Here is a 27,308-nt window from a genome sequence, read left to right on the forward strand (position 1 = left end):
ATTAAATCTTAATTAAAATAAGTTACTTTTATAGACGTGATTATGCACCGATACTTAAATTGCGAGTTACATACTTTGATTTCCTGGTTTAGTTAAAAAATGTAACTGGGAGATGTGTAAAAGTCTTTACTCCCTACATTAGTTCATAATAAGGATCTTTAAAACCAGTTCTAATGCGAGCGAAGATGTTTCCCCTTTTATTCAAACAGCTGGCACAGAGGAAACTTGCTTGGAGATGCACCGTGATATTTTCGCACGTGAATGAGAATCTTATTGGCGAAATATCCACGAATCACTACAATGTAAAGATGTTCCATGCAGCAAAAACAGTCCTTAATAATATTACAGGTTGGTGAATCGAGTTTGAAGCAGAAATGAACAGACAAAAACGTTGCATTTATTTAAAAACAAAAAATTGGCTGTGTCATTTTCATTTGCACTCTTTTTCTATTTCATTAAGATAACTTTTATATAAATTTTATAATATAATGGCTGCTGTAGCAGTTAGTCAACCCCCTCAAATTCCTGAAGAAAGTCCTAAAGATAAAGCACTTCAAGATTATCGAAGAAAGCTTCTTGAGCACAAGGAAATCGAGGGACGTTTGAAAGAAAGTATGAGTAGAATTTTTTATGCTCTTTATAATTTTCCACATTCTTTAACTATTAAGGTGATATTTCCTTATCATGATCTGTCGTGCAATTTAAAAAAATGAAATAAAAAAGAAGCACTTAAAGGTTTGCGCTTGGGTGAATACGAGTAAAAGTCTTTTGAGTTAGTCCTTTAGTATTTCGCGTAATAATTCCTTTTTTGAAATACATAGAATAGTATAAGAAGGCCATTTAAAATTTGTTGATGATGAAATTCAGTTATTACATAATATTGCACATTTTGATGAATTTTTAGGGTGTTAAATGAGTGATCTTTCAAAACTCAAAGTTCCCTTTTCAGAGAGTCCCGCAGTGGACTGATCGTTAAGACACGGTTCGTTAAGATCACGGTCAATGTGCGGGTGGGGGACCACTTGGATCAGCCTGCGTAGGGACTGAGGGTGTGCGGTATGGGTCCTCGTTAAAATGTTCTACCGTAAAGTGCTCGACTTCGTGTGCAGGTCGTCGGGCTACCGAAGCGGGGGTGCCATCCCCTCTGCAGAGGATCAAAATTGTGATGGCATGTCTTCGGATCATCCTTAGGGATGTTTCCCAGACTGTCGCCAATATCCCATTGTGCAGCTCTAGTGCGACGTAAATGAACAACAACCCTTTTCAGAGAGGAAGTACCCTGTCCTTTTTTAATTCTCAAGGAGAACTGTGATAAAAACTTTTGGCAGTATAGAATTGTCTAATTAATAAAATGAAAAGATTGGTTTTCTGGGACGCTTTCATTATTTCTGAATAAAGCCTGTTTTATCCAGGTTGCCTGATTGGGAAAGGTGAGAAAAGAATTTTATCAAAGTAAACTTATAGGTTTTCTGAATGTCTACAAAGCTTTTGTTACGTTACCATATTTAGTCTAACCAGGGCAAGCAGCAATCCATTTTATTAAAAAATTTATACTGAGTATAACAACTGAGTTTCACTTAGTGATTTTGTTTGTTTACCTTTATGAATTGAAAAGCAAATTGAAAAAATATTATAAATATCTATAATATAAATTCTTATGATTTCTTTCCTTCTTAACATTATAAATAAAATATTGTTGCTGAATTTTTATATGGAATTTTTTTGATGATTTGAAAACACATCAACATTTTAATTACTATTGGGAGCAATATCAAAGCTTATTGCTGATGCAATGTTGGAGATTAAAAGCTTTGGGTTTCTCTCTATTAATATTTAAATCTAGGGTAATTCAAGTATAAAGAACAAAAAGGAAAAAAAAATATTGTAATGTAAAGTGGCACTTTAGTATTTTTTTTAATGTTTTTTGAATTATAAACAAAACTATTTACACAACTTTCTTCGTTATTTATTTTATTAATAACGCTGTTATGAACCAAGTACCAACAAAAGTAATTTTATAGTTTATTACAAAAAATTCAATTCTCTAGAATAATGATTGTACTAGGTCAATTAAAAAAGAAAATGTTGAAAAATAAAATACTTACTATTTATCTTGTTGCTTAAAATTTCTATTAAAATTTGTTAATCAAGTTTGTATATATAATACAGTAACAGTTCTTTACACTTCGGTTAATGGAAAAATAGTTAATTTTATAGTCCCTTATTCAAGGGTTCCTCTCTGGTTACCGTACTCCCAACTAGTGTGAAAATGTCTACAAGCTTAAGAATATTATATATAACAAGAGGTCTGGTACAACAAACTTCTATGATAGTTTGGGCACATCATCAAGATTAAAACTGCACAGGAACCCATGCCCGGATCTGTCATCATATGCCGCTGGGTATGCTTCCCAATAATAAACTATTCAGGAGCATGTAAATAAAACTTTCATAATAGGGAAGTGCCTTCAATGACATATGATGACATATCCGGGCATGGAATCTGATGAAATTTTAATCCTTATGACATGCTCTAACTTTCTCAATCATTCGTTATGTATGTTTTTAACTTGTACATTTCAATACTAATTAGGTTAAAAATATCATTTAAAGAAAATGTGTAGCTTTATTTTTAATTTTCACTGTTGTGATTTTTTTTTTAGTGAGGGAACAATTAAAGGAATTCAACAAGCTGTATGAAAAATCAGAAAATGATTTGAAAGCTCTACAAAGTGTTGGACAAGTAAGTCTTGCAACAACTGTTTTGTCATTCTACCAGATAATATTGTTAGTTTAATTGGAAAATAAGTTACTTTATAGCCCTGGAGCAGTATTATGTTTTTTGATTATTCCAAGTACTCTGTGGATACAGTATAGGACCCCAAATCCGGCACTCACGAGACCGACGAGATTCCGTATTTTGGAATTTCCTGAATTTCGGATCTCTTTCGGAAATTCCAATATGGCGCCCATATATTAGGATAATTCAATCATACTGTTAATTTCAGAAAAAAACTATGGATTTAGTTGTTTTGATCTTAAATTATGATGGGGTGAATTTAAAACTGTCACATCCTAAGAAATTTTATTATTTAAAATAATAATCTAAATAATAAAAATAACTATATATATTTTTTAAATATTCTAAAAGCATGTACTTCTCCAATGGTAATTTCAATGTCAACTGGTGTGGCCAATTTATGATTAAATCAGAGAAGGAAATGTGTCGACAAACCAGTAGAGCACATGATCAATTCTCGATTAGATTGATCAATCTCTCACAATTTGCATATTATTGGACAGATGTAATTTTAATAGTGGCCTGTTTTTTAAAAATTGAAAATTCTAAGTGTTTAAAAGCATTTTGATATTATTAATGCAGCATTTTTCAAAATATGGTTAATATTACAAGTTGATATTACATATAATACTAATATATTTATTTAAATTACATATAATAATATATTTATTTAAATTAGGAGAATAAATTTTACAGAGCAATAGATTTTATTAGAATGTCTTGTGCATGTGACAGGGCATCTGAACAGCAGCTGCCTCGTCTGATTTTATTCATGAAGTATAACATATTAAATATATTTTTGCCAAAACTTAATTTTTATTCCTAAATTTGTTTTAGGCATTTATGACTAGGTACTGTTTATTTCCTTTAACCATCTTATTTCATTTAGTAAATGTGCTAGATCTGATCCATACCACAATCAAATTAAACAAAATCACATTGTTCAAGAGTTCAAATGTTTTTTATTCATGTGTACTACTTTATTCTGCTTTTAAAAAAAAATTCTATTTTTAAGTAAACTTAACAATTTTTAATGTATTTCTTCTCAAAACACACTGATATCTTTCTGTTTTGATAAGGAAATTGTAGAACAGACATTTTGTGATTTTAAAAATTTAAAAAAAAGAATAAAAGAAAGAAATGCCTCCCCCCCCTCAATGTAAGTAAAGCAATGAATAATCATTTATCTAACACAAAACTAAATCAGTTTATTTTGTTTTAATTTTTAAATTTGTTTTTCAAAATCTAATCTATCATCTAAATGAGGAATTATGAACTTGCAGTCAGTGGTCTGCATAGAGCAAAGCATGTGGACATTTTTGGAAGAGCTAATTTTTTTGGTTGTAGAATGTTTCCTAGAAAGTAAAAAAAAAAAAAAAAAAATCATAGTAAAATGTCATTTAAATAACATATTTTTCTATTCATGTGTGTCCTATCTATGCTTTCTTCTTGTTTTGAAAAATAGTTCTCCTACTTTAACTAATTCTCCATATCTCTGACCTCTTCTTTTATACATAACTTTATAAAAGTGAATTAAACTAACTACAAAGACATAAACTTTTTTTATTTTTATGATCTATAACTTTTGTTACTAGTACAACTTTTTGAACTATTCTTTTTATTTATCATAATTTATTTAATTTTTTTAACTTTAGATTGTTGGAGAAGTTTTGAAACAACTGACTGAAGAGAAATGTAAGAATTCAGCTTTTTTTAAAAAAAATTATTCTAATTAATTAACTTTTTTATTGTCACAGATTTTACCTGTTTGTATTTTGGGTTAGAAAATTTGTATATATATATATTTTTTTGTCCTAAAGTGTTTAAAACTATGCTATAATGTTCAAAATTATCAAAAAGTATATAAGTAGTATCTACATTAAAAATTTCATGGTTGTCTTCTTTTTTTCTTGCTATATCTTTTATAAAAAAAAAAAATCTGTTCTCATAAAATGGAAGTCTAATTTTGTGATCATACTTCTTCTTTCAAACTCAATTTGGATTTCTAAAATCCATGTCTAAACAACCTTTATTATAATGCCAATAATAAAGAAAAATGTCTATTTTTAAAAATTTATATTAAATTGTCAGGCCATATTAAAGTGCACTAGAATGTTTTTAGTTTGAGAAACATTGTGTCTATGCCTTTCAAGTAAACTCATTGTTTTGTGACTGAAATTTGAATGTCTAAAACTTTATTGGCATTTCAGTCAAAGTGTATTTAAATTTTAAAACTAATAATTATGTTTTAAAAATTATTTTGTATCAAATTCACTTTATTTTCATGTGGATAGAAATCTTCTGATCCTGTTAATTTATTTTCATAAATTATTTTAAAACAAGCAAAAATTGATGCTGAGTTAAGGATTGCTAAAAACTTTTGGAATGCTATTATTCCTTGTTAAAAGAACGGAATTCCTATTTTTTTTATTTTTTTTTATTTATTTTTTTTTTTTTTAAATTTCATTAAAATTATGCTTTGTTAGTCCAGAGAGGTTTTTCAAAACCTTATTTCATTGATTAGTTTAAAACTGTATGTTAGAAATAATTAATCATATTTTTGTTAGTCCACTTAATAGAGCGGTTTATCATATTCATTTTTTTTTCTTTTCCTCCTAACAACTTGTTAGAGAATTTTCCTCCCTTACAATCATCTAATAGTTATAACTTTTGGATGAGTTTGAATTTCTAAAAGATGAGTTTCTCTTCCTTTTATGAGTTGATTTTTGTATGCACTACTGTAAATGTTCTATTACTTATTAATTAAGCTCTTTTGGATTCATATGAATATCTCAAAGAATTGTTGTCCTGTTCAAAGATTCCTGTTTTTATTTACTGTACTCAGTATAGTAAAGATTAGATTACTGCTAATGAACTAAGCTCAGGCACAAATTGTTCAATTGTTTTGGTTAATGCATCAATTTGTATTTTTCAGTCATTGTGAAAGCTACAAATGGCCCAAGATATGTGGTAGGTTGCCGCAGGCAGTTGGACAAATCCAAACTTAAGTCGGGAACTAGAGTTGCTCTTGACATGACAACTTTGACTATTATGAGGTATCATTGCTTTCTTCCTTTATTGCTTTCTTATTATTGTGTAGAAAAGGGAATTTAAATATATATGTATATATATATATATATATATATATATATATATATATATATATATATATATATATATATATATATATATATATATTGTACCGTTACCCCTCTAGCTGTGATCTCTAAATTTAACTTTAGTAACGGTTACCCAAGTTATACAATAGGCAAGTATCGAATGAATTACAGGAAACTCTTAACATTTAAAACTCATTTTTATTGCAACTCTAAATCTCTTCCAAAAACATAATTCCACACATTTCCAAATGCTAACATGGGAATAAACACTTCCCTTTATACATTAATTAAAACAACATGCAACCTTAAAACACTCAAGCATAACCTTCAATTCATACAGTTCAAAAAAAGACATTTAAGAAATGAAAACTGCATTTAACATTACTAAAAGCACTTAAGACTTGGTTTATGATGTCTATTAATCAATCACACTTAAATACTCATTGTTCTCCTATACAAAGAAAACACAACATAAACAGTTCAAAATTTACGGTAAATAATTCCTCTAAAATGTTAACGAAATAAAATTGAAGGTTTTATAAGTACCCAAAAGAATTTACTGTTCGCCCTCTGGAAGCGCCCACTGGAATGGTAGATGAGCTCGTGGGCAAACTCCTCGGCTAGGATCTCAAAATTTCTCCAGCTATTCTAACTTCATTAGGCTTAGGCATGTAGAAGGAGAACACCGGACTTCCAGCATAGATACGTTCGAACTTGGCTCACCGTCTGGAATATATCGGCCTTCGGCTAATCACGGTCGTTCTTCCCGCTAGAGACTTCAGTTTAGCTTTTCTTAACTTCACGATCCACCATCCCCGAGGTGCTGTCACAGACCACCCTTCCTACGGACAAGCTCCGTATCCTCCGTGTTACTGCTTTTAGCCACACTCTTCACTTTTATCCTCCCTTCAGCAAGGCGAAAGAATCTAGTTTGACCTGTTTACCAAATCCAGAGTCACCCCGCATCCGGCAAACGTCAGAACCAAAAAAAAAAAAAAAAAAGATCCCTGAGAAAAAACAGTCGTAAACCAACTAATCCCCTATCGAAGTTATAATACCATCCTCAATAAATATTAATAAATTTAGTTACCCAGATTTCACCCCAAAAATCCCATTTTAAATGACTAATTCAAAATTTCCAAAAAAAATATCATTATTATGATTGAATTAAAACTTTACCATAGTGGTGCCATCTACAGAAAAATAATCTATCTTTAAAAGTATTGAAAAAAAACTATAATAAATTTCTATTTATTACAATATTTGCAAAAACTTAAGAACCCTGAGTTAGTCTTTTTTTTTTTTTTTTTTTTTTTTTTTTTTTTTAAACTGTGCTTCAAAATCTTTTGTAAGATTTTCTGCCTTTAAAAATTTCCTTCACAATATTGGAACACTACAAGATGAACTACATAATACTGCAAATGTGGAAAGAAAAAAACTTGAGTTGCAGTTGTAAACAATGTTGCAAAAAACTAATGAAAGAGTACAATATTTTCTCAGAAGATAAAAATGTATTGAAAAGATTCTTGCTGAAGATAGTCAACGATACTCAATTGCTACTAAATCCACTTTTAAAAAAACATACTACAGTACAGATCCCGTTATCCGGAAATCAGAAATCCGGAAAACCAAAAAACCGGAACGAAATTTGATTAGTTTTCCCGTCATTTAAAAAAAAAAATTTTTTTTCCTCATAAGATTTTAGGATTTTTCGTTCTTTTTTGAAAGATATTTACCTTACCATCATTTTGGAAATAATCATTAGTGTATTGCTTCATCTTTTTTTCTTTTTAAGATTATTTAAAAAAAATTTTTTTTATTAGTTGGGTTTAACTATTAAAAAAACTGCTTTTTGCAGCGATTCAGAAGACCGGAAAAATCAGTTATCCGGAATATCGATGGTCCCGATCGTTCCGGATAATCGGTTCCCTACTGTATTAATTTTTTTGCTAATTTTCATTCTATATAAACTATTTATTGTGAATCTGTTGTAAAAATTATTATGTTCTTGAAAAAGCGTAATAATTTAAAATTTTACAATAAGTGTTTGAAGTTTAAGGTGATTGAGTTTTGCTTTGGAATTGCTCGATTCAAGTGAAATTTTGTGCTGTCTGATTTTTTGTTGTTGGTTGGAACAAGATTAGGGGGTAGGACAGCCAAAATTCTTACTTTTAGAAAATTACTTATAGCTGAGGTCCACCTTACTGTAGCTACAAAATTAAAGAATAATAATAATTTTTTTAAATATTTAAATTGAAACTGATACAATAATACCATGTCCAATTAATATAAATAAGTTTTTATTTAATCCTGAATTGAGTGATTGTAAAATGTATGTTGTAGGTACCTTCCAAGAGAAGTGGATCCTTTGGTTTATAACATGTCACATGAAGATCCTGGTGATATAACTTACTCCATGATTGGTGGTCTTGGTGAACAAATTCGAGAATTAAGAGAAGTAAAATTTATTTTACTCATAGATAAGATTTGTATAAATGCTTTTTATTGTTATAAATTCAATTATATTTACTACTTATTATTTATGTATATTTATAGTATTTTAGATTTTATTAATAATTAGTAATTACTAGCATTATTAATGCTAGTAATATTAATTATATATATATTATATATATATTAATTATATATATTAGTAATTATTAGTAATTACTAGCATTTATACATTTTATGTCTTATTTACTGCAGTATTATGAGCAATCATAATTTAGCGTATACAGTAGTCTCCTTTTCACGATCATTGGTTAATTTTATCGCTTATTGATATCAAAATCACTTGATCCAAATTTTCTTTTTTCACCTGTGTGTTAAAATTATTGCTTTTTGTGTTCATTACATAGTTTAATGTTAGTATTTATTCATTTTTTCAAAAATCAAGCTGAGAAATATCTATTGGTAAAAAATGTGATGCTCTACTTAACGGAGCATTATGCTGCATATATTTATAATTGAGACAATTAGCAATTTTTTTTTGTTGAAATTTTGTATGATTTTTGTATTTTACTGGCAATTATACAGACATGAATATAAAGCAAGATTGTCTTCTTTTTTTTTGGTTGTCTTTTTTCATACTCAGTATGTGTGGCTTAAATTGGTAAAAATATCTAAATCTGTGTTTCTTAAATTGTTATCAGTTTGTTAATTTTATCAAAATCATTGCGTCTCTAAGTGATCACATTGATCAGAGACTATGGTAAAATTTTTTTGTTGCATCTTTTTTATACACCTTCATCATTTAAAAATTATTTTCATCGAAATACTTGGTAATGTATGTTTTACCGAATGGTTTTGAGTTAATGACAATGAGAATCGCATACGGTGAAAATTTCTTTGAACAGGTATGACAGCGACTTTTATTTAAAATATATTGTGTGATACTAGGTGTTTTATTTTTTAAACTTTTTCTTTTATCTCTTTTTTTATTAAAAGCATTGCCTTTTAATTTTTTCTTTCAACAATTTACCTAGTTCAGTTTTTTACTTTTTAAAAAATAAAATAAGAAATCCTCAACTAAAAAAAAATAATATTACAATTTCTTTATAATTTTAAGTTATTTTATGCAAAAACCATTAGTTGCTTTAATGAAAAAACTAAAATTAGTAAATCAAATTAAATTCATATAAAATCCATTTAATTAAAATTATTATCTTTTTTTTTGAATAATTTAAAAAAAAAATAATTAAAACATTTAAATTGACTTAACATGCTTAGAACAACATGTATCCAGAGGCTTTGATAAAAGGAGTATGTTGGGATGGCCTAGGCCTTCTCTGGGCTGTAGTGCCAAGAAGTCCCTTTTGAAAGAATTTCAGCACTAAAATTGATTTTTTCATAATGATTGAACTATGGCTTTCATATTTAATTTATTTAAGCTCTATCACTCAAAAAGGTTAAACATTACTCAGATCTTGTTCTATTTTTTGGCGATCATTAAAATCCACCCTTAGAAAAGAGATCATTCATTTATTTACACCATTCATGAAAATTCATTGTTGCTCCACTGTTCACAGTTCGGTGATTTCCACATGTGAACAAAAAAGGGAATTGAAAGAACATTTTAGAGCAGAAATTTTTTTTATACTGTTGGAAAGAAACATTTTTTAACACTATTTCCTTTTATATATTTCCATATTGTAGACAATAGAAATTAGTTGCATACTTATGCTTTTTTCTGAAGGAAAAAAATGTGAATGTAACTAAATAGCTTCCTAAACACATTGTGATAAATCAGGGTTTCCGCTACGGTAGCTTTTTTCGCAAAATGCGAAAAGACCCCTCAAAAATGCTAAAATTCAACAAAGCATTTTCGCATTTCTGCTAAAGGATTAAACTGTATCATTGAAAATATTACTGATAGATTGGGAGATTTGGATAAAATCGAAATGTTCAATATATTTATACCTAGCAGGATGCCCCATAGTTCGGAAGAATTACAGCATTATGGTGTGAAGGAAATCCGTTGCATTTTTAATTTGTTTTCGGAATCTCCCAGAAAAGATTTTCAGTTTACAGAAACTTAATTACTTTGTGAATGGGGATTATTTAAACACATCTTAATGCAACGATGTAAAAACATGTCATTTAATGAATTACTTTTATTTTTATATACCAATGATGTGTCTGAACAGTACCCATTAATAACTTCTGTTATAGAGTATTGTGCAACAATACCAATGCACACTGTTGACCGTGAAAGGGGCTTTAGCTGCCTTAATTTGATTAAAACTAATATTCGAAACAGGTTGTTAATCAACCATGTAAACAATTTGTTAATGATTAATATTGAGGGCCCTGAAAGTGCATTTAACTTTCAAGAAGCATTTGTAAAATGGGCAAACATGAAAGAAAGGAAGATTGTTAATTATAAACCAAAATGTTTTGATAAATAATAAATGTGTTTTTTTTTGTTATAGGTATTCTTTTTGATATTCTTGTACATTAAGCTATTCTTTGTCAGATAACTTACAGTACTTGTTTGATATAAAGTAATTTTATAAGCCTAATGGCATTTTAGCATTTTGCTAAAACTTTTTTTCAGATTTTAGCTTTTTTGCTAATGAATTTTTAGACTCAGCTTAAACCCTGTGATAAATGCTTTAAAAACACATTCAAATTTGTTTTAAAAATTATTAGTTGCATTTAAAAATAATTTGTAGCATTAGGGTGCTCAGTTCGCGTGTTATCTATTCATTAGTATAAAATATTAGCAGTCAGGCTCTAAGTTATTGAAAAAAAGTGAAAAAACTACTCCCATAGATTAGGCTTAAAACTGGCAATGGTGCCACTGGAAAATTAAGTTGCATCTAAAAATAATTTTGAAAATTATTTTTGAAAATTAAGTTGCATCTAAAAATATTTGAATTTGTGTCTAAGTTCTTAATTTTGTTTTTTTATCCTGTATGTGGCTATTCTGAAGTTAAGTGATTTAAATTGTAGATGTAAGGATGACATTATTTTGTACCTAGGTTATTGAATTGCCATTGCTTAATCCTGAATTGTTCCAAAGAGTTGGCATCACCCCACCAAAGGGATGTCTCCTTTACGGTCCCCCTGGCACAGGGAAGACTCTCTTAGCAAGAGCTGTAGCCAGTCAGATTGAAGCTAATTTCTTGAAGGTAAGATAGTGCATTTTATTCTTTAGCTGGCTATGTTTCTGTTTCTTTTTTTTTATTATATGTGTATGCATATATATACTGGTGAGTTTCACTTGTGCTTAATTCTGCTTTCCAATTACCATCATTGCTTCATAGCATTAAGTAATTTTATAAATTACAATTTATTCAAACAAAGGATACCAATTTTTTTTATTCGATTGATATAGATTTAGATCCACAAATCATTTTGTTATTCAGAAAATCATTTTGCTGGTTTAACTTTGACCACAGACTTGTTTTTTAAATTATTTGAAAAAGCTTGTGCCAAAGATATTATATGACAATAGTGTGAGATTTATTCTTACTGTGTGGAAATTTGAGTGTTATGATAACATATTAATAATATCAAAATTTGGATAATCATGAGAAAACGGCAAAAAAAAAAAAAAAAAACTGGAAATGGTATAAATTATGTTTTATCAGTTTGATTTATGCTTACACCATACCTTTTTTCTTACTTTTCGTGATTTAAACCTAAAATATCTTTAACTTTTAGACATCCAGCGCTCGAGGTTTTTGAAGTGCACGTAGATTGTAAATTTTTTTATCCAAAGGGCTGTATTTTCCACAAACCCTAAATGGACCTTGATTAAAGCAAGTTGAAACAATAGCGCTTTAGGAATATTTAATTGCTAAGAAGGTTTCTAATAAAACTTAAAACAAGTAGAAGAAACTTAAATTTTTTAAACTAATTGAAAAACAGAAAGAGTTGAAATTTATAATGAATTCTCATTTTTTAAAAAAAATCTTAATGTTCCATTATAGGAAAGTCGAACAAAAAGCCAGAAAATGTCTGAAATAAAAGGAGATGGGTGGAAGAAAATGAAATTTTCAAAATTTAATAGTAGAAAGGGATTGACGTACAGACTAATTTGAAAAACAATAAGAATGAAAATACTAATTTAAATTAAATGGAATGTTCTGTGTGAGTTTTAACCCGCAGTCAGCAAAGATTAAACTGTTGGAAAGAAAAATTGAAGCTGTTTGTTATGTCTTACAAACTAAATATTAACACAGACTACAATATTAAAGCTTAAATTTGCAATACTGAGCAGTATAATGTATTTTTATGTAAATTTTTTAGAAGGAAAATATATTATAATCTGGGATTATACTTTTTCGAATTTTCTAATAACGTCTCTTTATTATGAGAAAAGTTAAAGGAATTTAAAGCTGTTTATGATAATAATTGAAATCTCTCAAATTGCCTTATAGAAAGTTGTAGTGCACATGAAAATAACAATACAAAACTTGATTTTTTTGCCCCTTCAGACATTTTAGATATACAGCAATGCTCAGTCTTTTTAGTATTTTGAGTCCGTAAAAAAAGTAGCTCTTTTTTATGTTGAAAAATGCATTTCAATAATATATATATATATATATATATATATATATATATATATATATATATATATATATATATATATATATATATATATATATTATATAAAGAAATATTAGTAAAAAATATACAAGCAAAATGTCAAAAAGAAAAGGTCATAAAAATTTGTTTAGGGGTCGTGAAATCTTTATCTAGTTACCTAAACATTGCTGCTATGAGGGTTTACTGTATTTAATCTTGTGTCGTCCATTATAAACTCCACTTCAATTTTCGATCAGAGCTCCTTAGAAATTTTTTTTCTCAATAATTTCTCTATGTGATGTGTTACTAACCACATTTTTAGTTATTCTGATATATTGTAGCCAAAAAATTTTTAAAATGTAGAGCTTTCTTTGTTTTTACACTGGGTGGAAAATAGACCCTACATGGAAACAAGTGATGTGCGTTTTTTTGACACGAATTGAGAAAGGGATCAATAATGAACTCCTTCCCAATTTGTGTTTTGTTATCTGTCTATTCAACTTTTTTTAGTATGCCTAATGATATTTCTCCTAATTTCAAAAAAAATGGTTACTAACATATATTAGGCATATTATTTCTTAAAAAATGTTGAAAGGAAATATGAATAAAAAATTGAAGTACGGTCCGCAATCGACGCCACTTTGTGCAAAGGGTAATTTAACATCTGTTTACATAAAATCAATAATTTAAATTTATATCTACCTTTCCTGAAAAATTATGCCTTAATTATTTTGGTTAAAATACTGATTTATTACCATTTTTATTAACATGTAGTAGAAAAATATCAATACCCATAAAATTTTATTAAATAAAGTTGGATCCAATGTGTACTTTTTCTTCGGCATTTACTTAAATGAAAAAGCTTCCTTTCAAGATGATTAAAAGCAGTTTTTAGCAACAAATGTAATATTTGTAAATTGTCTTTCAAATTAAATTATCAGTATTAATTTGTAAATTATCAATGTCATAGAAAAGCTTTCCTTTTGTGTTTTCTTTAGGTTGTGTCAAGTGCAATAGTTGATAAATATATTGGAGAAAGTGCTCGATTGATTAGAGAAATGTTCAACTACGCTAGAGATCACCAGCCTTGTGTAATATTTATGGATGAAATTGATGCTATTGGCAAGTATCCTTCTATGTATTCTTTCCATTTTTAATAAATCTTTCTCTAATGTATGTAGACTATTGCATGTTTTCAATACATACCTGCCAAGTCTCCTGTTTTTCAACAAAGATTCCTGTATTTTACGACTATCATCTGTTTACACGTACATTTTCAAATTTCTCCGTATTCGTTGAAGGAAATTTTAAAAAAAATTGTGCTAAAATATCCACTGATGGCAAAAATTCTTCTCTTATTCCTCAACGGATGGTGCTAATATCAGTACTGCAGTATGTTGAGTGGTGGCTCCGAGGATAGAGCGTTTGCTTCCCAATGAGGTGAACCGGGTTCCAATCCCAGCAATGACTGGTCTATACGAATTCTGCACCCGGCTCACACCGCACACAATGCTGACGTAAAATATTCTCAGTGGTAGACGTATGGTGGGTTAGAGTCCCCTTGCTGGAGGTCTTTTTGTTTTACTCTCCATGTAGCGCAAATATGGCTTAGTTCCATCGAAAATTCCTCCATGAAGACAAATTTCTCCCAATATTTAATCCAGAAGTTCCCTTGTCTTCCAGGTTGGGTTCAAAATTACAAGGCTATGGAGTTGAACATCAGTCGCAAACCCTAAATTGGGTTGACTGTTCAACGTCGGTTATAAAATAAAATAATTTAAGTAATTATAAATAATGATTTTAAAAAAATCTTCTTTAGATTGCTGGTTTTTGTTTTGATTTATATGCATTTTTTTACTTCTCTAAATGTAAGTGCTTATATTATTTCCTATTTTGAATGCCTCTTTTTGATTATGCATGATGAATCAAAACTTTACTCGTTGCTTAAAAAATGTTGCTAGTAAAATCTCTGTTATCTTATTTTTCCAATGTTGGCAGGTATGGAAATAATTTTCCAAACTTGACATGTAAAACTGTATAAGTTATATTTTTATTTTTATATGCTCCTTGTAACTAAGAGGATTATGTCCCCCCCCCCCCATCCCTTTCAAAAATAGTACAATTTATCCAAATTCATAACTGCTGGTTGCAGCCAAAGGAGGAAGTGTAGTTTTTATACTCTGTCAATATTTTGTGTGATAAAGGTTTTGTTAGTTTTAAAATTATTGTGAAACAAACAATGAATTTGAAACAAACCATGAACTTTTACATATTTTCTAATTTGCAATAACTCGTATGAGAATTTTAGCAATTTTCTACTCCTTTGAAGTAGCAATCAAACTTTAGGAAATAATTTATAAACATATTTGAGAATAAACACTTACAGAAATATTACTTAATATAATTATAATTAATTAAAATAAATTAATAATTATTAAACTGTTATGTCTCTATTACTTTAAATTATTTCTTGTATATCTTTAATAAAAGTATCTTGCAGTAATCAGAAAAAATTCTGCCACAGGGTTAATAATATTTGTATTGTAAGTTTAAGAGTTTGTGTGTTCGATCCCTGCCGGCCGAAGACTCCCCACGTAGTAAAAGGTGACTGATGCACGTTAAATCTGTCAAGTCACAAAGTCCTCTATGTTTCCTGGTCTTCTGAATTGGTTCAAAATTACAAGACTACGAGTTGAACATTAGTAGGCGTAAACCCAAAATTGGGGAGGCTGTTCAATGACATATATATATATGTATAAAAAAATATGATAGAACATTAAATAAAATCTAAATTTTTTTTTTTTTAACATAAGAAAATTTCCTAGCTAAAATTACTCTTTCTTTAAAAAAAATTATACATGAAACAAATGTATTTTTAAATTCTGTAAAATAATAGTTTTTTGTATAAAAATATTTTATTTATAAAATGCAAAATTTGGCAAAAACAATTTTTTTGATAAATTTCTTATCTCAATTTTATATAAATATATTGTTTATACAAATTGTATATTATACTACTTATGTATCATAATTATATTGTTAAAGCTTCAATGAAAGTAAAATATCTTTCTCACTTAAAGAATTTTTGATCTTTTTTGAAATTTTACTTTTAATTACTTTAAAATTTATTTTGGCTGATTTAAATTGATATTCATGATCTATTTGTTTTTCAACATTCCTTTCTTTTTTTTAAATCCTCCTATTTTCTGAAAATTTTGGCAGCTGTCCCTGAAAATGGTATTTAACAAAATGGTAGCAAATACATGCAAAAAAAAAAAAAAAAAACTAAATCTATTTTAAGATTTAAATCTATACAAATGAACAGAATGAATTATTACTATTTTCATGTTGCTGAATAACTGGACTATTTTTGTTTTTATGTGATTTCCTTATCCAATAAGACTTGTGACTGAACTAGCATATAAATCGTTGTGGTATAATTTATTTTTTATATTGTATGACTTTTCAGGTGGGCGAAGATTTTCTGAAGGCACTTCTGCCGATAGAGAAATTCAAAGAACTTTAATGGAAGTAAGTTATAAGTTTTGATATCAAACAATTAACCAGAGATTTAAAATTGCAATAATATTTTTGTATCTCTAGTAGAGCAATCAACAGAACTTAAGATAATCTAGCTGTTTTGATCTATTTGTTTTTGTCTTACTAATCTAACCAGCTATCCAATACAAGAGCAAAATTTTTAACTAATTCAAAGTATGAACTAAATTTTATCAACAAAACTAAAAATATAGTGTTTTGGTTTAACGAAGTTTATTTTGTTTAGTATTATTGTTTTATTTATTGTATTTTAATTATTTATATTCTTCTCCGCTTTGCAAATTCCTCTACACTATCTTTCAGAATAAACAATGCTTAGTTATTTGGTAACAGAAGTGGTAGGGCCATAGTTTAAAAGACAAGTTTCTATTCATATAGATAAATCTTTCTTCACACTGTGGTTTAATGAAACTACAAATACTGCAGACACGGCGACGTTGTCGTAGAACGTTACATAATTTTCGCAGAAGGATTTTTCATTTTGGAAGGGAAAAATTTTTCGAAAAAAAAATTTCTGCTCAATTTTTTTTTAAGATGTCTTTCTTGCGCATCAGAGAGGAAAGAAATAATCATGATTTTTCTATTCTCATTTGAGATTTTTAAAAAAAAGTCAGTAATGACTGACTTCAGCTAGAGTTTCAAATTAAGAATATAAAATAAAAATTCAGAAATCGCAAGAGTTTAAAAGATAGTTCGTTCTAGAAATGGTGTTCTTTCTTTTACTTTTGTTTTCTTTAAAGAAAACCATATTTTACATTCACTAATTGTCCTATTCGCTTGATTCGGGATCTTTATTTTGGGAGTTAACTGCACGGATTTTTTGACTTTTAAGTTATGTACAATTTTTTTATTTATTTACGAATTTTAATTTGTGTAATGATTTACAAAACTCAAAAGAGGAAATCATTAGTGCATTTCTCCGCTTACAAAATGGGAGAATATTGCCTGTAATATTGAAATTTAAAAAAATTTCATTTTACAATTAAAAATTTTTATTTTATACTTTTTTCTGTAAACACAACGTTTCTGTTACTTTAAATTAGTAATTGTTATAGTTAAAAGTATCTTTAAAGCAAAATATTAGTGCATTAACTGTCATTTGCATTATCACCTTTTATGAAAATAGTTTGTGTGTGCTATGTCCTTTCTCTACAGAATACTATTATGCCTGCAATTTTTGTAATTTATGTGGCTGTGCAAATATGAAAACTTTTTTTTCTTTTCTTCTTTTGCTGCCGTTGGTCTACTCTTCCTTACTACAAACCATAAACCCCCAACAATGCTTCAATGAGAAAGTCACCTGCTTTGACTTACCGTAGAAAACTTAATTTTAAGGTTAAATTCTAATAAAAAGGAACTTCGAAAAAAAGGAAATTATATTATCTTATTTTATCTTCATTTTGAGTAGAATTCTTTTTAGAATCTTTTGAGTTTTCATTTTTGGTTTAAAAACTGCTGAAACTCCTAGAAGACATTTTTTTTTTTGATTTCTTTGAATTCAACATTTATTCCAAGGTCAAATTTTTGCACAAGTAACTTTTTTTGAATAGATTTTTTATTTTGCTCTCTAACTTTTTAAAAAAATTTGCTCATAATCCATCTCCCCCCTAGTTACTGTTGTTTTTATAAGAACTCCCCTAGCCATTCGTAAGACTATGGTAACGACTATGGCCTAGACCAGGGATGGGCAAACTTTTTTGGTCGAGAGCCAAAAATCAAGAAAAAAAATTTTTGGCAATCCAAGTAAAAACTTCAAAATTTAGAAAAAATGAAAAAGTGATTTACAAGTTTTAATTTAAATATTTAGTGAGATGAAGGAAATTGCGATTTCATTTTTAAAAGCTCCTTATTTTAAGGTTCAAAGTGAGATGTGCTTATTTTAAGGAACAAGGCTTAATGCTTTTCTGTTAGTCTACTTCTGAAATGATTTTTTCTAAGGTTCATCCTAAACAATGGTGAAATGATTTTTATAAGGTTGAAAACTCTTGTTCACATATATAAGATTAAGCAAACATAGCACTGATTTTCTGGGCATGAAATATTAAATTTTGGAAACTAGCTTTTGATAATGATTTGTAAAACTTTGGCATATTTAGAAACAACTACTTCAGATGATTGTTAGATTGTCCACTCTTTGGAGCAAAAAATGAGCAGTCTGCGAAATGTGAAATATAATTTACCTATATTAGATTCCATAAGTCAGCTCCTCGTGAAAGACAAGCGCTAGTTGGAGCCAGTCTACGGCCGTTCTATAAAGAACTTCTGCTTTCAACATTTTACCAATTGAAGTTGTCTGTGCTAACTATTTCCATCAATTTATGTTTTGTAGAACAAAATTAGAGAAAGTAAAAATGTCATCAGTACTTTGTTAAAAATGGAAAACAGAAATAATTTTAAACATAGTCGACAAGAAAATGGATGTATATTGTTTATATTTGCCACTGATCGAGAAATAAAAATTCTATCCGCGGGCCGAATAAAATCTTACGGCGGGCCAAGAGAAGCTACCCTCCCTGAAAAGTGCTATTCTTGTTTCCATAGCAGCAGGCAACCTCAGACTTTGTGACGAGGGAAGTTCTTACCATATATAAACTATAGGTGCTTACGTGAAATTTAAATGTATGAAATATCAATGACTGATGTGTTAAGAAACCAATTGTTTTCATTTGCAGCTATTAAATCAGATGGATGGCTTTGACTCTCTTGGTCAAGTGAAAATAATTATGGCAACAAACAGACCAGATACTTTAGATCCAGCACTTCTGCGTCCTGGAAGACTTGACAGAAAAATTGGTAATTTCTTATCTAAAACAAATATTGTGGTTAATAATTATAGCCTTTTACGAAATTTTGTTGTTTGTAGCAAGTCTGATGTAATTTTTTTTTCTACTGCTTAAACAATTCTAAAAGCAATAAATGAAGAATAAAAATTTTATGGTAGAAACTGGAAGTAAAAGTATAGAGAATTCCTTTTTTCAAATTTCTCTCCCAAATCGTCTAATTGAAATTTTTTTAAACAAATTTTAGGATCAGGGGCTGAAATTTCTCCTTGCAGTCTCTGTCCAAATTTTAGGTTGATATAACAAATATTTTTAGAGTTATGAGAAGGAGAGAGATTGACACACTGGCAAACTCTTGATTTTTTTTATAGAAATTTTTCATGATAATATAGTCAAATATAATTGCTAATAAATTAATTTTACAATTTTTAGACAGCTGAATTATAGATGGCTTCCAATTGTTTTCCAGCTATTTCTAATTGAGTCAACAAAATGTTAAAAAAGGAAAAAAGTTCATTTATGGAAATAAAATGTCGTGATTTAAGTTCATTATGTTCAATTGTTGTCTTAGATGTTTTATCCTCTAATGTAAAAAGTTTCTTTTCTTTTCAATTTTTATAGATTTTTTCTTCTTCAAAAGTTTTAAAAAGTATTAATCAAATAATCATATTAACTGCATAAAAATAGTACCTAGTAAATAATCTTAATATTTATTTATCAATTTTTGTAATTTAATTTAAAAATAATAAAATATCTACAATTTTTCATAAAAATGTTTTCCAAATTTTTTTCATGTTAAACCAATGTCTAAACTTTAGTAAAGTATAACATAATTCAAAATGTGGAAAAAATAGAATAATTAGTTTTCGAGAAATAAAAATTTAAATATATGACTTTTTATTTCTTAGAAACTATTCAACAGATTTGAAATTGTTCAAATTTTAAATGTTAATTTTTAAAATTGCATAGTTTACATAACTTATTTATTAAAAAAATTATTATCAACAAATTTTTTTTTCATCATTATTAAATTTAATTATAAAAATAGTAAATAAATACCATATTTTGTTTGATAATCTTTAACTTAAATAAAGGATTAAATTTAAAAAAAATAAGTGTTTAAATCATAAATCTTTAAATAAATGATTTTACTAATTTAGTATCAAACGTTTATGATTTGCACAATTATTTTCAGGCTTTTAGTAAAAAACACACATGTATGACAAAATGACATGAACATTTTTAAAAAAAATATTTTTTCATACCTGGCTGTAAAATTAATAACTTCATTAATTTTTAAGAACTAGAACTATTGTATTTGATTTCACAAAAATGTTGCACTATGGTTAAAAGCATAAGTTACTGATCATTTTATGCACAGTTTTAAGTTTATATTCACATTTTATAGAAATTAAAGTTAGTTGCTTTTAAATTTCTGTAAAATATGTGTATTTTAAAATAAATAAGAGATTCTAAATTTTTTTCATACTGAATATTTATTTCTATCAATTGCTGTATTGTAAACTGCAGAAATGATTTAAATTTTTTTAAAAAGAGAAATGCTTTTAGAAATACTAATACCAAATAATTTTTATTTCAGAAATTCCCTTACCTAATGAGCAAGCACGGCTTGAAATTTGTAAGATACACGCTGCTCCAATAACTAAACATGGAGAAATAGGTAAAAATAGAAGATCAAATGAGAGGTTTCTATAAAAATTTGTATTTTTCTTTATAATTGACCCTTGCTTCTCTTTGTATTTTTAGACTGGGAGGCAGTTGTTAAGCTCTCTGATGGTTTCAATGGTGCTGATTTGAGAAACGTCTGCACAGAAGCTGGTAAGTGCACGCTGTTAGATTTGATTTTTGGTTGATCACATACTACTATGGAGGTCACCATGGTTGACAGCTATGTATTAGTCCTTTTTTTATCTTTAGATAATACAGTTACCTCTCACTTATGCACCACCTCTTTTATGCACCTTTTTCATTTATACAAAAAATTTTATGGGTCCCAGTACATAAGGTAGGAAAATAATGATAATCATCCTTCGTTTATGCGTTGCTCTAAAAATAAATTTTTCAATTATGCACCAAAATTTTAGGCTAACATTTTAATTTTCTTCTTTTTTTTAAAAAAAAAAAAAAAGGTTTCAGATTAAAAGTTGAAACAAATAAGCAATCCTTGTTACAGATAAATATGTTGTTAGATCCTATTGAATAGTTCACTTTTGTTTTTCCTGTAACCTTCTAATTTTTGCTGTTTCTATAAAGACATTCTTTCCACAACTTTGAATAGGGTGTCTTATCTGTTACACCAACAACAATGAAAGCCCATTCATTTTTGAGAAAATAACCCTTCCTCTTGCCCCAGAGGTTAATTTTACTCCCATGTGCTGTTTCCTAGAAAAGGAGAAAAAAAAGACACATGGAGAACAAAAGATGAACACTTTTTTACAGTCAGATGGACATCTTGGAGGTGGTCTGCTCCTTTATTCAGACCATCCTGGAGGTTATCTGAATAGAAGGAGGTGGTCTATTTAGTGAAAGTAGCAATCAAACAACCTATTGTGCTGCATATTATGAAGTCAAGTACTTTCCTTAAAAATTACAATTTAATTCTGCTTCTGAAACTCCCTTATCCCATTTACATAAACTGGAAAAAATTGCTTTTGAAATACGTCTGCAAAAACAAATAAAAACATGTATTAAGGATTATTTTGTAAGAAATTTAAATTGTCTTTAGGTATGTTAAATTTTTTCTTTGTATAATTATAGTAAATACCAAAACAGTATAAATATATACATTTAATCTTCAGAAACATATTTATTAGACATACATATATATTCAGAAACATATATATCCCATATTGTCACTGCAATTTACGTTGCATTTAGAATTTTGAAATTTTTCACTTATGCGCTTTTTTCTGTTGGCCCCTTACAACGGTACATAAATGAGAGTTCACTGTAAAGCACAAATATTTTGCTTTCAGTGTATCACACCCCCCAAAAAGACTATCTTTGAATTATCTAAAATAGACTGAGGAGTGAATTTAGATTGTTATACCTTATACCAAAATCTTCTATAAAGATATTTTCTTAAAAGAAAAGTACCATTAACTTTGAAAAACTGGATGAAGAGTAGCAATATAAAAGTCTGAAATTTCTGCTCATCTAGAAAGTCCTTCATAATTTTCAATAAAAGTTGCTCATAAGTCATAATATACTCAAATCTTACAAACCACACTACACATGTAACAGATCGAAGATTGATATTTTTATTGGTTCAATATGCTTGGATTATAGATTTTGAGCAGCTCGTTTAAACAATTTACCAAAATTAAGAGAAGAATCATTCATTTGAATTTAGTTACAAACAACCAATCAAGGCAGGTACTAGATTGAGGAGGTTGGTGCTTATAAAATGTTACAAATTTAAGTGAATACAGAATACTGCAAATCTTTTTCCTGAAGCTGTTTATTTAGACAAAAATATACTTTGTTTGCTTCAATATACTTTTCCAAACAAGATTTCAACGAAGTCTTAAAGAGTTTCTGGTCTATAGAAACTCTGATATAGAATTAATGATTTTCATTGTGTTCAGCCTATAAAAATTATTCAAAATGTTTAAAAAAAAAAAAAGAAAGTTGGTTGGTAAAAGATCTGGCTAATAAATGGATTTTTTAAACTATCACTGGACTGATAAAAAATCAACCTTAGTTGATCAACCAATCTTATGTACAGTGCGCCTTAAAAAGAAAAGAGGGGGAGAGGACGAAGCAGGATAACTTTTGATCTAATGATTGGATTTTGACGTTCTAGAACTTGATCTTAATGGTTTAAGGTAATGTCCTTAAATATGGTCATTGATTGCAGGCACAAAAACGTACTTATAAACATAACTTTTTTTCAACCTATTTGGATTTTCAAGCCTCAAAATATAGGAGGTAGCCGCAATTTGGGAAATATGGTTAGGAGAGTGATCCAAAACTTGGACACATATTGCGTATTGTGCCATACCTCAAGAAATTTTTAAGTGAATTAAAAAAAAATATTGCATAAAATTATAAAACTTATTTATCCGAAGATAATTCCATGCAAAAAATAAATTATCATGAATATTTATTATTTTATTTAATAATTGTCGAAAACATTTTGCATTGTAAGGTATACAATTTTTTAAGTATGTAATTTTACAAGGCAAAATACAAAATTTGAGCGAAATCTGTCTTCTAAAAATTCATAAAAAACCCTATTTTTTTTCCTTCAATTTTCATAAATATGGGTCTTTAATGTTAAGAAAACACTACTTCATTTTTGAACTTAATTCTAAATGACAACAAATATTTCCCACAGTAAGCTACTGGTTACTATTAGTTATCTTAGATGCATCATAAATAACTGTCCGTTATATCTACCAACTGTTATGTATTAATTACAATAGTTATTAAACATTATAGTATTTTACAAAAAATTGTTAATTACAAGTAAAACTTTTTAATATATTTTATAATATAGACTGACAAACAAACAAAAAAAAAATTAACCTAAATATTTTTTGATTGAATTTTCATGAGCTAAGAACCAATTATTGAAAAAGAGTTGTTCTGAATAATGCTAATTTAAGTGTAGTTGAGAGAGGCCTTAATGAAACTGCCTATGATCCTGTAGCGTTCAAAGGGGTACAAAAGAGCTCATTTCAGTTGCACTTACTCTGTATCAACATGCCTTATTATTAATATTAAAATAGGGGAGGCATCCAGTATCTCAAAAATATGGTTCCAGTCATTAGGTCTAGAGAGTGGTCAAAAGTTTTGAGTCCTTTATTGTTTATTTCACAATATCTCAGTTTTTTTTAATGAATCGAAGCATTTTTAAACGAAATTAAACAATTAGTCAGCCTGAACATAGCTCTCTGTAAACAAACAGATTTTAATTGTTTTTTTCTTAAGTATTGAAAATTTTTGCTTCATTTTTAACTGAAGGATAACTGTTAATTTTAAATAATAAAATCTGAAAAAAATTGGTCAAACAGCAATTTTTTCTAAAATTTTATAACTTGGAATCTATTCAATCAACTTGACTCAAATTTTGTATTTTTTCATTTAAAAATGCATAGCTTAAAACTGAATAAAAATATGCTTATCTTAAAATTGTAATATTTTTTTTATAACTCCTATGAAATAATTAGTAGAAGTTATTTTTTAACATAGAATAATTTCTGAATAAAATTCTTTCTTAATTATTTAAAAAAAAAAAAAATTTCTATGTGCTTTGTTAGTTTCTGAGACAGGGCAAAATATTTATAAGTGATCCAAACTTTTGACCATTCTCCTGGCTAACCTATTGGGCCATATTTTACAGATTATCACTAACTCCCCTATCTTGAGATCCAAATCAGTCTAAAAAAATCATGTTTATTCAGAAAAAGCAATAATAAAAATTAATCAGCATTAAAGGTCATTTCTTTGAAGCATTAAGATTGTTCGTGAAAATTCGATAAGGTTATTTAGAGTGAGATTTTCCACACTAAACTTACATAAGGCTGAAATGAAAAATTATTGTTCATGGCCAACCAACAGATATTTTTATTAAATACTAATCATTTATAAGAAGAAGAAAAAAAAACACACCACCCATATTAGTTCATATTTTCTGATCCCTTTCCTAACCTACTTGACTGCCCAGTATTTTTTATATAGCAAATAAGTTTTAAACGTAATTTTTTGTTTTATTTAATAATGACATTTGCTTTTTTGCAGGTATGTTTGCAATTCGAGCTGATCGAGAATTCGTAGTGGAAGAAGATTTCATGAAAGCTGTTCGCAAGGTTGCTGACAATAAAAAGCTGGAATCTAAATTGGATTATAAACCTGTTTAAAATAAACCAGGGTTTGAAAAAACCCAACCCGCCTGGGTTTTATTAAAAAAAACTGTTTTTTCATTTAGTACTCATAAATTTTACTGTGAAAATATTTTTATTTATTAAATAGTGTTGTATAAGTAAACACTAAAATTTCATCCGACTTATACCTGTAATAAAATTAAACTGGAATAAATATTTGTCTTCCCTGTTTTTATAATACAATTAATAGAAAGTGAAATTAAAATTACGTATAATTATGAAAAGTATCAGTTACTACCCTTTTTTCAAATTTTTAGATACATTTTAACTTTATAGTTTCAAATAACAAATTAATCTTAAAATTATAAAAAAACATATATAAAAAGCTATAGCTTATTTTTTTTAAAATCAGAAGAAAAAACTTTCAATTTGTTTATTGTTGTTTAATGTATCACTTAATAGAAATTTTTTTAAGCATGATCAAAAGAAACAAAATAATATTTTAATGTTGAACTGTTTTTTAATTGTGATAAACTTTCTCCAAATAGTTAAAAATTGTCAGATCTTAAGAGTTAACTTTTAAAAAAAAAGGTCAATTTTTTCCTTTATTATTATTATCATACAACAGATTCAAAGTGTCTACATTTCTCTCTTAGATGGTGATACACTTTTACGAGTTTTGAAACTTTATCTATTCCTAATCTATTTCGAAGTTTACTCTGCACCAAACCGAAAGTTGAAAAGTGTCTTTCGATAGAGACAGAGGATGCTGAGTGCAAAGAAAAAAGAATTGACAGAAATTTTGTGGAAGCTAGGAATTTTATTTATTTACTTTTTTTTTGCCATAATTTTCCACTATTTTTTGATGAAAACTGTTAAATAACAGTGTCAAGCATCATTGATTTTGGAAAGTATTCAGGATCGGAAATTTTGAATGCCATAACAGGTGGCAAAAATTGTGGATGATGCTTAGAAAGACAGTTTTCTGCCAATTGGTCTTGTTCATCATTTAAAAATTGTCCCTATGCTTCTGGAACCAAGATGCACATGCTAATAAATGATGTGGCTGAACAGCCTGATTGAATCTTTTTATAAAATGTTTATGGGGTTCTAATTCATCACACGATAGTAAGTTAATTCATATTTCAACAGCTTCTGAAACAATTGATAGTATATTTGTAAAGCCCAACATTTAATATTTCTGACTTATTATTAGATTCATTTTGATGTTCAAGAACGATTTCTTCATATTTATGGTAATTATTGGCAAAAGTTTTTACGCGCTCACAATATGGATTCCACCTAGTATCATATGGTCATCAAGCAGTCTTTTTCATTTGCCCATCCATGTGCTTGATGCACATTTCTAAAATATTTGCTAACTTCAACGATGTGTCCAATGATAGTATTAGGAGATACTTCTTTTTGAACCAAATTAAAAAGAAAACAATGTGAAAAAAACCACCAAGTGGGTTTTTTCAAAGTGGGCCCATTTGGGGAACCCTGGTTATATGTATTTTAAATTAAGTTTAAATAACGCATTATCACTAATACATATTTGAATCTTTATTGTTAAGCACATTAAGTTTCATAATTTTTTAACTCAAGAATTATAAAATATAAATGCAGTAATATAAAAGGAACAAGTTTATTAATCTTTTTGTTTTCACACACATTTATTTACTACATTTATTAAACATATGGATATTACCTATTATAAAATTATCTGTAAATATTTATAATCAGTAAAAACTAAAATTTCATCTGACTTGAGTTAAATAAAAAACTGAAATAAATATTTAATGGTCTTACATGTTTTTATAATACGATTTATAAAGTGTATCAGTTACTTGTCCTATTTGTTTTCAAATAATTAACCCTAGGAAAATGATTTTATTTTTAGATAAATAATTTTAAAAAGTTTTAGCTTTTTTTTTATAGCCAGAAAATAAAACTGGTATCACTTGGTGAAAAAAATTGTTTCTTTTCAATTTTTTTAAACATATGAATTAATATATAAACCATGCAACTATATTTGAAAAATTGATCTTTTCAGACTATATTATTTAAATTTTTATTTGATTTAATATCATTAAAATATTACTGTTTGAAAAAACCCACTTAAAGTTTTCAATAGTACCTACTATAAAATTATATGAAGATTCGA

At 27.9% G+C, this 27,308-nt stretch overlaps 1 protein-coding gene across 1 annotated transcript; it reads left to right on the forward strand.

The window, feature by feature from the left end:
• The first annotated feature begins 187 nt into the window (after positions 1–187).
• Rpt4 (Regulatory particle triple-A ATPase 4) lies at positions 188–25,355 on the forward strand. Its single transcript, XM_087166441.1, has 12 exons — positions 188–612; positions 2,664–2,743; positions 4,456–4,495; positions 5,736–5,856; positions 8,263–8,377; positions 11,403–11,552; positions 13,953–14,076; positions 16,424–16,485; positions 19,185–19,305; positions 20,893–20,973; positions 21,060–21,131; positions 25,059–25,355. The coding sequence occupies exons 1-12, from the start codon at positions 489–491 to the stop codon at positions 25,175–25,177; spliced, it is 1,209 nt and encodes a 402-aa protein (XP_087022567.1). The 5' UTR covers positions 188–488; the 3' UTR covers positions 25,178–25,355.
• Positions 25,356–27,308: the final 1,953 nt, after the last annotated feature.

This window comes from Parasteatoda tepidariorum, chromosome 6 (assembly GCF_982258835.1).
Source record: "Parasteatoda tepidariorum strain Cologne lab strain chromosome 6, Ptep-v5.0, whole genome shotgun sequence".
NCBI lineage: Eukaryota > Metazoa > Arthropoda > Arachnida > Araneae > Theridiidae > Parasteatoda > Parasteatoda tepidariorum.

Bases quoted from the DNA above. Each gene is read 5' to 3' on its own strand.
- Rpt4 (XM_087166441.1), top strand. From the start codon at position 489: ATGGCTGCTGTAGCAGTTAGTCAACCCCCTCAAATTCCTGAAGAAAGT. The intron at 11,553-13,952 runs GTAAGATAGTGC...TGTTTTCTTTAG, and splicing joins TTGAAGCTAATTTCTTGAAG to GTTGTGTCAAGTGCAATAGT. The intron at 19,306-20,892 runs GTAATTTCTTAT...TTTTTATTTCAG, and splicing joins AAGACTTGACAGAAAAATTG to AAATTCCCTTACCTAATGAG.